This window comes from Bradysia coprophila, assembly GCF_014529535.1.
Source record: "Bradysia coprophila strain Holo2 chromosome X unlocalized genomic scaffold, BU_Bcop_v1 contig_12, whole genome shotgun sequence".
Lineage (NCBI taxonomy): Eukaryota > Metazoa > Arthropoda > Insecta > Diptera > Sciaridae > Bradysia > Bradysia coprophila.
The window spans coordinates 3,758,779-3,772,176 of NW_023503293.1; the positions used below are offsets into that span (position 1 = coordinate 3,758,779).

Sequence of the window (13,398 nt, forward strand, 5' to 3'; positions counted from 1 at the left end):
GGAGAGAAACGAAGTCACGTTAATACGAAATGCTCGTTTTTTACGAAATCCATCATTAGCGATCCCCGACAGTGATGAGTTTCGAAGAAGACAGACATTTCGTATTTACTTTCGTATTTGTGTATCAAGGAAAGGAAGTATTTAGATAACCGTTCCTAATTACATTAGGTTTTTTTCTGAACTTTCAGTCGTACAGTGTACCGGCTAGAGTTTTGTTAACAAAATGTTCGATATTTTAAATGTAAAGTCTAGGCAACGGGCCTGATCAATACCCTCTCTAGCAATAAACTACTTTTTTAAGGTGGTGAAAGGGTCAAGTAGCCTTTGGAATTTACATGTAAATTACAGCATGGTCAGTGAAAATATAAAATAGCGTTTGTAGAATTCAAAGAAATTAGGTGTGAATTTGAACAGAGAGCTGAGAGTTTGTTTGCTAGAGGGAGTATTGACCTTATATATTAAATATGGAATCTCGCGTGTTTGTGGGTACGTTAGTTGAATTAAGTGAAGTGAAATATATTTTGCATTAATCTATTAACAATGCTTGCATCAAAGAATGAACGAATTTGATACCTCCGGTTAGTAGTAAACTTCCTTAGTCTTGAAAAAATGACCGAACATTTTATAAAACTAACAGAAGCTGACATGAAAAACAATTGTAAATTGTGTTTAATAATTTCTTTTGAAAACTTGTAGACAGAAATAATTCCATTCTAATGCTTGATTTCCTCTTACCAAAAAAGTACTCCGTGTGGGAGTCAAAATTGAATTTTAAAATTTTTTTTTTTTTTTTTATTTGACAGCTGGCTCTTTCATGGCTCTCTCACGGAATACTTTTTGTTGAGTGGAAACCGTACTTAAAATTTTGAGCTAAGGAATTTTGTTACGCCCTCAGTACGTAGCTTTCGTCTTCAAAATTTCTAATTCCGATTTTATGACTGACAACATTAGAGTCTTTGAAACCAAGTCAAAGTTTCATTAAAATATTTTAAGCCATTTTACGATGGTAGCCCAATTTTTTTTTTTTTAAGTTTTAGAAAAGCTTTCTCTTACCTTGTTGACAAAATTTCCGACATTTTCAATACATTCTGGGTTAAATTTATAAGTAAAAAAAAATTCAAGGACCCTGCTAGTAACACTGGTTGATAAAGCTGTAAATTCATGTCTTTATTTGAATAAAGTAAATTTGTTAAAATAAATTCAAATAAAGTAAAACGTTTAATACTGATCCAATAAATTGCTTCGCCCCATACTAAAAAACTAATATCGTCGGTTGCGGATGTTTTGATCCTGTGATGAGCCTAACGATAATTCAAGACAATAAATTTTTCTCCTTTTTTTCTCACATTTAATTGATCGATCGACTTACTTTGATAGTTCCGATTGCTATCCACGTCGTGAGCATTGTATTTGTCTTTGTACTTCCAGGTCAGACTGTTGTCGGAATCTTCGAAGTTAATGTGATCGTAGAGCCAGTCTTCAGAAAGAATTGAGACAATTCGTTTACAAATCAGATGTTTCGATTATTTGATTTTCGATGTCCTTACCTTTACCCTCGGTGATACGAGTTATGTTTGACAGTAAAAATTCTTTGTCTTTGGCTTCTAATTGCAGCATTTCCTTCAGTAATTTTACCATAGCTATACGCGCCCTAGACTTGGATCTTAAATAGTAGACGATTACGCTAAATTGATTGAATGAGTAAGTGGTTCGGTTAGTTGAGCGTAGCGAAAAAAAATTAAAACCAAAAATTACCACATCAATAGCAATATTCCACCGATAACGGCCGGTTTGGTGACAATTAAAATTAACCGCCAGAACCAATGACCCTGTGAGAACAATAAGGACAATATAAAACTTTAAATTGATTTCTATTGATTGTCTCAACGTACGTCTCTCAATTCAAGCATTCCTTCAATAAACACTTGAAACATGAATCCATGATCTCGGAACGGACCGCACTGCTCGCTAACGGCGACTCTAGTTAATAAATTTTTAAATCGTGAAAATAGAGTCGAGAAACGAATTTGTAATGAATTTACTGAGTGATGATGTAGCCATGTGCAACAACGATGCCCAAAAGGGAGAGGAATGTCATCACCAAAAACAGTGTCGACGTTTGTGCTGAGCGGTAGAATTTGGCTGGTGGCTTGCAGCAGTAAATCAGAACCGTTTTCTGAGAATTTTTAATTTTTAATTAAGTTGTCCGTATGCTCTGTCATCGCTGAACTTCTTACTTTGATGTAAAATGTTAAAAACATTTTGATGGAAACCACACCTGCTAGGAGTGGCGAAAATAGTAAACCGATCCATAGCAAACTCTGATTGAATATCAAACTCAAACTGCCCATTGACAAATCGAATTCTGGAAGATCTACAGACGACCAAACGAATCTAAAAATTAGGAATTTAGAAGTTTTACCCATTCGGTTGAGACGGTTTGCTCGACTATTACTTGTAAATTAAAAATCTTATCAAGTAAATAATTGCACCGCCCAAACTGAATACTATAAAGTCAACGACAACCAAGCGATAAATTTCTTGGCCAATTGATGTTTCCCAACATCCAGTCAAATTTTTGGTTAACCAAAATACTACAAGAACTCCAATGATCACCAAATCCAGCAAATAGTTTCGCAACAGTGTCACATGAAGGGCTGTCCTGGACGATTTGTAATCTTCCATTCTGGTTAATGAGATCCAAAACGTTAGTCGACAATTTTGATCGTTCAGTTCGTGAGACTTACTTTGCAATCCACGTGAAAAACAATTGTAAAATCAGAATTGTGAACGTTATTCCGAACGACACGTACAGCGTTGAAATGTCCGTAGACGTACTGCTATCACCAATGGCCTGGAAGTGTAGCACAAATTTAAACAATCGACATGGTCGTTTGGTTCCGATTTTCATTATTTTCTTACATTCAACGCAGCCCACATTCCAACTCCTAATCCGGCTAGCATTACTAATACCAAAACGTGAGCCGTAATTTGACCCAAAATTATATAAATCGATTGTAATTTGGTGGGCTTTTCCGGCGTGTGATAGAATTCGTTGAGCGTCTCCTGCAGATCATTGAAAATGGACTGATGTTTCAATGCAGCCGACTTTTTATTTGAAATACCAAAGTCCCAGCAACAGAAAATTTTGTGCGCAAAGATATTCTGAACGCCACCCGAGGTTTCTATGAAACTACGTCGATACGATCGAGCCATGCTGATTCGGGAAAGTAATGAGGAAAATTAGGAATATTTTTCGGCGAATTGAATTAGTGATAATTACCCAACGGAAATAACTGTGAACGTGAACACGTACAACAGGATCATGGTCATAAAGTAAGCGTATGGCACGTTGTAATAATTATTGCCAATCAAATTGATCGTTAGATTGCTATAGGAGCCATAGAACAGTATTGACTTTCTAAGCATTCCCTGAAATATTCAATAGAAAAATATAAATTCCAACGCAACGAGAAAAGACAGCAGGACAATATTGTACCATCTTCAGTCCCTTGCAGTCTTTGAAAAAGGATCAATCAAAATTATTAACAATCTGATCTAAGATCAACGCACTGACATGCAATATAGTTATTGAAAATAAAAATAATTTTACCTGCGCCGTAAACAGATCAGCAAAATTGAAGACCTCATCGTTCTCACTGCCGGCTGAAGCATTGAATAGAATTTGTGGAACAACAATGAACCTAATCCGGATAATTTTATAACAAATGAAGATACGTTTAACAATTGAAAAACCGTCAACTGCTCACCCTACGGCAATAACGCATAGCGACAGATTCAAACCGAACAGCCAACGCAAAAATTTAAAATAAGTTCCAACACCGCTGCCAAATCGTCCCTCAATTTCTTTCATTGAACCGTACCACAATTCGATACTGTTTAGGGTGCTCATAATTCGCTGTTTCGTTCGTTTGACCTTCATGGTCACTTTGTATTTAATTTTAGTGTGACGACTGATTGATTTCGCTCTGGCGTTATCTGTAACGGTTTTGGTCAGTTTCGATTTTATTTGACGCTTAATGGTCAACGATTGTGGTAGTGCTTTGAGCGTGTCTCTGCAAGTAGGAAAAATTTTAAATAAAAATTTATGAAGTGGGTCCTGCGCCTGTGACTAACATTCTCAGTTGTTCCGAATAGGCAGTGTCTTCCATCAGATGTTCATGTTTCTCAATCTCTTGAGTTAGTTGATCGATTTCTAAATCGTGATCACGGTGAACGTCAATACCTAATGCTGAGAAGAAACAAGTCGTTGGTAAGAATTCTACCCCAGGATGTTTTTCATCACGCTCATCCCTGTGTACACTCTGTGCACTCTAAACGAGTGTGTGGAAATGGATGAGGCGAAAAGAAAAGTCATCAAAAGAAATCATCTCAATCTGTGCACTGCATGCTTGTGCAAAAATCAAGAGCACAAATTATAACCGAAAAAGTCGACAGCTGAGAAATTTACTCATGTTTTAGCAACCACCTCACACAGCCATCGCTAATTCAATTAATTATTTGAAATCGAAAAACCAATGATCTCAAATGACCGTTTCAGTTAACCTTATCCGATCTTGTAAAAGTCGCTAAAAGAAATATTCAGTTCTCATGTATATGCAACAAACGCCGGCAACAAACTCGCTTTATTGCTACCGTCCAATGAAACATTACAGTCCAAACAATAGGAATTGATTGGTGAATATTTGGACCGGGTAAATATGGATCAAATGCAATGGACATTGACATAACGAAATAAGTACACTCAACAGCATTCAAAAGCACCGATATGACCTAGAAACGAATTCGAACAGACACATGCGTAAACAGTAACACACAAAAGTTTACGAAAAACGAGGAAAAGTAAGAGAAAATTCGTTCGACGGTGGGTCAAGTTCATGACCTACCAACCTACATAGAACTTTTAGCAAAATGAAAGGAAAATCGGTACGAAAAAGGTCACGGTCGAACAGAAAAAAGATATGGAAAAAGTTTTTTGATGAGAAGCATTAAACATTGTGACTGTTTCTATTCATTTCATTTTAACTGTAGAAAATAGAGAGCCTGAAAGCTGAATGCTTACACATTTATCTTCTGATTTAAAAAAAAATGTTGTGGAGCTTTCTCTATCCTTCTCTATCAACAATCTATTCTCTGAAAAACGTTTTTCTTTCATTAAAACTTACCGCCTTGCATTCGTGACGGCATAAAGTTAATGGTCTTTTGTCGAACTGTTCTTTTACCATTTTTTGCTCCTTTCGGTAAATACGTTTGCGACCAACGTCTCATATTCTACAAATAAAAGAAAAATGATCTCAACCCAACGCCCAGAGTTCGTTCGGCTAAAATGACATTACCCCCTGCGAATTCATCACATTTTGATGTGAGTTTGACTCTGAAGAATTCGATCGGAAGGTCCTCAGATTATCTAGAGTTCCATAAAAATGGGTGATTAGGACAGAAAATTAAATATTTTTTTTTTCAATTCAGTTTACCAATTGACTGTCGTGATGTATTTTGTTCCGGATCAATTTCTTCTCGCAAAACATAATTTGCTCTGTCTTCGTCCGCGCGATGGACCTCGATGGGGAACATATTTTCCAAGCGGGATCGCTTGCGATTCATTTTCTTTGATTTTGTGCTTAGATCACTTTCATTTAAATAACAAAAACAAAAAAAAAATTATAAATAAACAAAAAAGCGATTTTTGATCTTGTCAAAATCAGTTGGGTGTGTTGGTAACGCAGACTCTTAACACTTCTGTACCATTTTTATAAAAATTTAGAGACGAGAAAATGATCGGATGGATCAGAGATTTATCATCAACTGAACGGATTAAAAGGAATGAGTTCAATTGTTTCGAGTGTGTTTTTTCCACAAAAATTCGTTTTTGTTTTTATTTTAAGTGTATGTTCATAGTATCACCTCTATCAGCTACAATACACTTTCTGTATTTCCTGCTATTAATTTGATAACAAACTCTTATCGTCTGATAAGAAACAACAATTCGTTATAATTTTTGATAAAGTCAATCGTTTGTTCGTCATACTTTAAGCATCTAAGCTGCGGAATCAGTCTGAAAAAATCGAATTGGAAAGCTTACAAAAATTCAAAAGCTCGAAAGACACATATAAAACCTAGTCATACAATTTAGCAAGAAGCAATGTAACGGGAACACCCAACCAATTTCTCTTTTTTTAGGCTCTCGATCTCGATGTGTCGGACATCGAAAACAATAAAATTTCCCTTTAGATGCAAGGATGTTCAATCGAACTGTTTTGGGATATTTTTGTTTTGACAGGTGCGGCTCAAACACACGAGTCAAATTATGCTATATTTATTGACCTACTGGATAGTTTATTTTTCATGTGTCGGGGCCGAAAACGGGGTATTGAAGAAATTTTCTCTGGTTTTCGGCCCCTTACGCATCTATTGTGGACGGTTTATTTTAGGCACTTTTGCTTGCCGCCCTCACTTTGTTCGGGCTACAAATCGCATAAACAAATACATAAACAATCAAAGATTTTTTTCTTTGGATTTAATGACCACAAAAAATCAAATTTACCCTCGTGAGATTGTTACTCTTAAAAATTCTCGAAGTTCATGCAAAAGCAAAAGTGATTCGAGTGACAGCTGCCAAATAGAGTACTGTTTTGTATGAACAATTTTTCCAGATTTTTCTACAGTGTTAATTTGTTTGATACACTGTCCTGTTTCAGTACTCCATTGTAAGCATGCTACGTTCTGCATTTCATTTAAATTTTATGAAATTGATGCTTTGACTGCAACTATGAGATTTACAAAAAAAAGAAATTCGACACGAACGTCGCTGTGTGTAATGCGTGTAAGGCCAGTAAAGCCCCGACGTTCCAGTATTTAAAAGAAAATTCCTCTGATGCATCGCATTATATAATGCTAGGACACTCCAACAGATGTCAGCCAATGCATATTTCAGACATCCGCAAGTCAAAATCAAATCAAAATGGAAACGTCCGAATCTTGATAAAGAAATGTTTATTTAAATTTATGAATGAAAGTTGGTACATTAATAAATTAAATGGAAAGATTATTTTACGAAATAAAAATAGTATCTTGCGAGTTGTCATAACCCTCTTCACACGACGGTTAGTCCACAAGAAAAAAAAAATGAAAATAAAATTGGGCGACATCTATGATCTATGAGCTAAAGCTAGGACTAGGATTCTAGTTCGTTGGTAGTAGAAAAAAAAACCTCATCTCTATACCGCTCACACACAGATACACAAAAAACCAATCTCTGCAAAAAAAAATCTAACTAAAAATTTCAATTTGTTGCAAGAAATCACTCAAAGTCCAATAAATAGTTAAATTAAATGTGCCAAAAACAAAATTCCACAAAGTGCTAACGTGATTATTCAATAAAAGACTGTTGGCAGATAAATAAATCTGTGCAAGTGCAGCACTCATAAATCAGAACCAGAAAAAAACAAATCGTAAAAATGGTTGAAGACAACAAGAACTTTTTTTTTTATTTGAAATACCAACACCATGGTCATGTTAGACAAATCAACAAAAATATCATGGAATAGTGGTGATGTGTGTGGTTTAGAGCGAACATTAATTCTATAAACATTTTACTATTTTCGTTGGTTTTTCTGTGCGAAATTACACGATGAAACGTAATCTGAATATTCCTTTAAAATCACATTATGCTGGAAAACGCAGTCGATGTAGCGGTGAATAAACGTCTACTTTAAATTATATTATTGTACTGAACGAAATGTACGGGTCGAAAATGATTATCAGACTGCAGTATTGGCATAGCAGTATTATTATTATTTTGTACATTGTGCAACACATTGCAGCTACAAATAATGTATTCAATAGTTTTGTTCCTATATACCTGAGTGAAAACAGTAAATCTAATAGTAGTCATAGTCTTTATGTTAATGCATCTGCAATATCAGCAGATTTATCCAGTAGCTATAATCAGTCTAGCAGCTTAATTTTTAAGAAACCCAAAGTGCCTTCACAATCGAATGATGCTTCGTTTCACAATATACTTGATCTGACGGGTAATTTGGAGAAGAGATTGAAAAGCATCAGAAACAATGAACTGGACATACCGATCATCCAGGAAATGTTTGATACAATGGAATTCAGTCCGATTGTACGTAATGACACCAAGGCTGCATCCGATATGGCCAATAGAATTACGCACAAATTGAACAAAGCCATACGAATTCTGAATCAGACGAAAGAATTCATCGACACCAATACGGACGGACTGGGCGAGAAAATCATTTTGCACACAATCGTCCATCCGTGCCCGTATGACGAGCAGAGTTTGCAGTATGACAAGAGTCAGATTGAAATCAAAAACTATCTGAAAAATGTGGGAAATTTTGCCGATCAGGACGATCTCAATTTTACAATCAATTCGGAATTGTTGGAAAAAATGCGACAGTACAACGGAAATGTGGAGAATTTTAAACAAATTTATTTCATCTCGAAAAACGATTATGTCAGCGAATACAATTGCCATTTTCACAGTGCCAACATTCACTTGCGGTAAGTTTCGATGATTCCGTAGCTATTCTCATACTAAATTCTATCAAATTTACAACTGCAACTGTCGAGGATCACCTGTTTTGTTGTTCAAAGTGTTTAAGGTGGCCCGGGAGTATATAAAATCGAAAGAGTATGAATCGAGGACGTTTCCGTATAGGTCTTTAGACAACATCTCCAGATTCTATGTCAGCCAACCGGACATCCAAGCACGTGAAAGAGATGCAAGATATGGATAAAAATGTGATATAAAGACATGCAAGTAATCCTAACGTGTGACATATTTTAATATGATTCAGAATTGATTGCGGTAGAATTTCTTGCCTGTCTAGTTATACTGGCATCTCTCCAATCCTTCCTTTTAGATAGGCGCACACACTCTGCCAATGACTTAAAATGTCTAGAATGTTGCTCAGAAATTTTTTCTTAAAGATTTTGGGGTTTAGGATGAGAAGTTGTGAACTTTAAGAAAATAAGGCGAGAAATAGGATCTTCGGTAACCAACACATGATTAGCATTTTATTCTTCTTTCCTTAGGAACTGTCCCGGAAGTTGACATTATCGCGAAGTGCCCTATACCAGAAAGTTTCTGAAAAACGAATTTAACTTATCGCTGTGTTAAAATCCATTTTTTCAATTCTGTTTTCAGATACATATTTGCATCAGCCATCAGAAACAAGCATTTAGTTCTGTTGATTGATCATGGTAGTTCCCTGAAAGCGGATCAACTGGATCTCACAAAAGCATTTGGTAATTATAAACTTCAATATTTTTGCAAGGCAGCAAGCTAGAGAAAATTCGGTCCTGTAAAACAGGTCCGATCCTCGTTTTAAATAAACAAAATATTTAAATAAGAATCGGAATGGGTCGACCCACTTCTAACGTGGAGTTTTAAAATTCACAGTGAAACATTAATAGACTGGTCTGGCCCTTCAACACATAAAAATTTTAGTGCAAAAGAGATGCAAGATTTTGAGAGAACGTATGAAATTCTCCCACAAAATCGTGAATCTCTTTTAATTCTGTATGCCAATGGCAAGGCTTATTTTGAGGATTTTGATCCTAAAAAACTCTGAAAATTCCAAATAATTCCGAAAAAGAAATTTAGAATTGTTTCGGTCATAATTGGGTTGACCCATGTCTAGATCCTTACTCATACAAACAAATACAAACATCGATGAATAACTAATCAATTGCCCGTTCTTTTCCAGCAACAAACATAGTGAATATGTTAACTGAAACCGATCGGATCAGTATTATAGCCATCTCCGACAAATCTTCCCGATTCATCGACACGAACGATGAGTCTCAAGTAGCCAAAATGTACACAGCCTCCATAGATAATAAAGTGCAAATATTTAAATTTATTGACAATTTGAATCGATCGAAAGAGATCACCAATCATACACTGGGCTTCCAGTATTCGTTTAGTTTGCTTAGAGAAATTTATGAAAATTCGGATGATCACTTTAACAAGAATGTACCTGTATTCATGGTCTATATCAGCCGGGGACTATTGTCGCCGCTGAACGAGGCCAGAGCTGTGTTGGAAGCGATTTCTCAGGGTCAGAGACTACTCAAGTATCCGGTTTTGATCAACACATGTGCCATAGTATTAGGTAATCACTTTGATTAGATTTTACAGTGATTCTTTCTGCTTAACGCGTTCGATATTCTTATGCAGATGAGAAACGTGTCATGTACGAGAAACAATTTTTAAACGATGTGGCCCGACAAAATTACACAAAGTACAATATTGATGTCAGCGATTGGATACATAAAATCGACTACGATTTGATGGGTTCAATGTTTACGGTGAATAAACGTTATCCGGATGATGTTGTGAAAAATGGTGCGGCTGTTTTCAGTAAATGGTTTAGAAGACCATATCTCGAGAAAAAGATGATTGCCCATCTGCCGATTGCCATAGAGCCAAACCTGAAGGGTATGTAACGCACTGTTGCGGAGACAGCGACGACTGACTTGTAATTCCCTTTTTTTGTGTTGCAGATATGATTGTTCCTCTGACAAAAACTTATTCGGATGTTGGAATCGTTGGAATTGATTTGTATTTAAGCGATTTAGTCGAGGACGTCGTCAGTTACAACAAATACGAAGATTCCTATGCATTCATCATTGATATCAATGGATTTACCATCATGCATCCGTCGTTTCCGCGACCCACATCAATTCTATCGAATATCTATTCCATCGATATTCGACATTTGGAACAAATTGCCGATTTTCGATCGGTTTACGAAAAAATGCTATCGCTTCGACACGGTAGTGAGACAGTGAGTGGAAATGTGGATGGTGTTAAGACAACAATCAGCTACACGTGGCACAGAGCGTCTGAGTTTTACATTGTTTGTGTGGCTTCTTATCGCAATGTTACCGTTAAAATACCGCTACACATCAGCCATTTAGGAATTGACTACTACCAGAACAGCGACAATGTGTTGGTCATTGACAATTTAATTCCGGAACTAGTTTATCATCGTTTAGACTTAATGCCTGTGCAGACTACACTGTGTCGACATTTCAAGCAAATAGCTACCATGGGTGAGAACAATTTCAAATTTGTGAACAACGCCGTTGTGATAACCGATCGTCATTTCAGATAGCGTAACATTGTTCCTGAGCCCATCGTCTTTCACATCACCATATGTCTACCTGAAAAATAATCGCGATGCAAGCCTAGAAACCCGCACGCACAACGCCAAAAGCATAATGGCATACATCAAGGACACCACAAATTTACTGGCGAATCCAGGACTGTTACCTCAAGTAAGTTGAACGAATTGCATAACGGAAAACCTTCCTACAGCAGCAAATTTTCCAGATACGGAACGATGTTACAGCCGTCTTTCATGCCATGTCGATCCTCAAGAAGCGGCACACCGAAAGCGGTGAATTCCGGAAATATATCATCCGTCGCTATGTTGCCAGCATGAACGGTGTCGTGCAAGTGTATCCCGGCTGCTTGTTGAATTACGATTTCGAGACACTGCGCCGTCCATGGTTCATGAAAGCAGTTGAGTGGCCGGGAAAAATCGTCTTGACCGAACCGTATCTTGACGCTGCCGGTGGCGGATATATTATAACAATGGCCCATACCATACTAGAAGGAAAATCGAATGCTTTGCACAATCCTAGCGATTCAGTTGTGGCAGTAGTTGCAGTTGATATGACATTGGGGTTCTTTTACAAACTGCTGCTGCAGTCAGCAAGTTTTTGTTCGGATGAAAATGTGAAATGTTTTATGATTGAGGACAAGGGTTTCCTACTGTCACATCCAAGCATTTTGGAACCGTACACGTTGAACGGTAAAAGTACCCGCCGACCATTAGAACATATAACGCACAAGGAATCGTACATGGCCAATGACATCTTGTACCACAAAAATCTCGTACAGAAGAAACTGTGCACCAATTTTCTGAATCGCACCAACCAACGTTACTTCCAATTCAATGTATCATTGGGCGAGATTTTGACGAACCGAGTGCATGGCGAACGAACAAAGTATCAAATAACTTCGATTCCCGGCACAAACTTATTCATCAGCCTCTTGAATTCAACGAACGATAGCGGAACATCATCGGCCTTCTGTCCGTGCAGTACGTTGGACCGCATATGCTTGAATTGCAACCGAATGGAATTGACAAACTGCGAGTGTCCATGTGAATGTCCGCTGGTGTATTCGTTGATGTCCTACTCGAATGCCACTTACAATCCGCCGGATATTTGTCACATGCAATCCGAATCGTCAACGGTGGAATTTTCAATGTCACAGGATTTGATCGAAATGGATTTGAAGGCATGTGTGTCGGTCAATTGTGAGTCGTATTTGACGCAGATGGACTGTTTGGGGCTAATGGGCTGTGAGTGGTGTATGGTTGATATGGACGGTGAAGCATTTACACCGTTTTGCACGCAGCAATCGTCATGCTTCAATGGTGTATTGGGCTCAATGACTCCGTACGGCGATGGCGATTTAGGTGAGTTTACTTGAAGAGTTTGCCTAAATGACACAGTTTTGAAACAAACAAATATTTTAGGAGTTCCCATTGTCGATCCTATAGTACCACCATACTCAACTATCGGGCCTGTAACTGGGTCCATTATTGTGTTATGTTTGGTGATCGGTTTTGCCATGTACTGCTATCGTCAGAATTTAGACTCAGGTATGTGTAATAGCTTAATGAGTCCTTGCACTGAAACTAATGTCAAATTTCCCATTATTCAGTCAACGAACAGCTTTACGCCAACTCAATTCCTGAAAACAATTACGGAATGCCATTGTCTCGCTTGGATTACGATGACATCAGTCCACACGAGGACGGAGATTTGGGCGGCAACAGCCTCAATCGCAATTTACTGCGACCGTTGACCGTGCCAGACATTTCACCGTATCGCATGAATGCCGGCGTATACCGACCGCCGAACGTTGAATCCGATCACGGCTACTCTACAATGACACCGCGCGAAGACTCCGAACACCTATGCTTTACACTGGCGGAACCGTTGATAAACAACAAACGTATTTCCATGTCCGACTCGGCATCGGTAAATACGTCCGTGTCCAGCCCGACGAATCAAAATTATTTTATAGCAATCGATAAGCCCAAAATGCCAATGCAAGAAAGTACAATATTGATGACACCTTCGCCGCACCATATACAAGCATCCGTTACGGTACATCATCCGATGGAAGCGGTGTGAAGAGAGAGAGAGAGAGAGAGAGAGAGAGAGCGAGAGAGTTTATTTTTATGTGAATCTAATTTATACTTAAAGCTCAACCGTAAATGAAATTGTAAATTAATTCCAACTCCCCATTTTTATTTTGTTTCA

At 37.5% G+C, this 13,398-nt stretch overlaps 2 protein-coding genes across 3 annotated transcripts; one reads left to right on the forward strand and one right to left on the reverse strand.

The window, feature by feature from the left end:
- Positions 1-1,127: 1,127 nt before the first annotated feature.
- LOC119067160 (transmembrane channel-like protein 5) lies at positions 1,128-5,870 on the reverse strand. 2 transcript variants are annotated; one of them, XR_005085878.1, is made up of 17 exons: positions 5,496-5,870; positions 5,358-5,428; positions 5,187-5,292; positions 4,138-4,252; positions 3,771-4,076; positions 3,614-3,704; positions 3,284-3,432; positions 2,923-3,217; positions 2,748-2,854; positions 2,456-2,686; positions 2,231-2,394; positions 2,043-2,176; positions 1,893-1,980; positions 1,756-1,829; positions 1,548-1,684; positions 1,370-1,477; positions 1,128-1,301 (listed from the first exon to the last, which is right to left on the reverse strand). XR_005085878.1 is itself a non-coding variant. In XM_037169954.1 (17 exons), the coding sequence occupies exons 1-17, from the start codon at positions 5,623-5,625 to the stop codon at positions 1,261-1,263; spliced, it is 2,340 nt and encodes a 779-aa protein (XP_037025849.1). In that variant the 5' UTR covers positions 5,626-5,866; the 3' UTR covers positions 1,128-1,260. The 2 variants fall into 2 exon arrangements, 1 of the variants encoding a protein (XP_037025849.1); XM_037169954.1 differs by having other exon boundaries at positions 2,238-2,394; positions 5,496-5,866.
- A 1,359-nt stretch (positions 5,871-7,229) lies between these two features.
- Positions 7,230-13,282, forward strand: LOC119067157 (VWFA and cache domain-containing protein CG16868). The gene is made up of 9 exons (XM_037169949.1): positions 7,230-8,550; positions 9,197-9,297; positions 9,759-10,166; positions 10,232-10,492; positions 10,558-11,109; positions 11,168-11,334; positions 11,390-12,545; positions 12,606-12,731; positions 12,794-13,282. The coding sequence occupies exons 1-9, from the start codon at positions 7,760-7,762 to the stop codon at positions 13,267-13,269; spliced, it is 4,038 nt and encodes a 1,345-aa protein (XP_037025844.1). The 5' UTR covers positions 7,230-7,759; the 3' UTR covers positions 13,270-13,282.
- Positions 13,283-13,398: the final 116 nt, after the last annotated feature.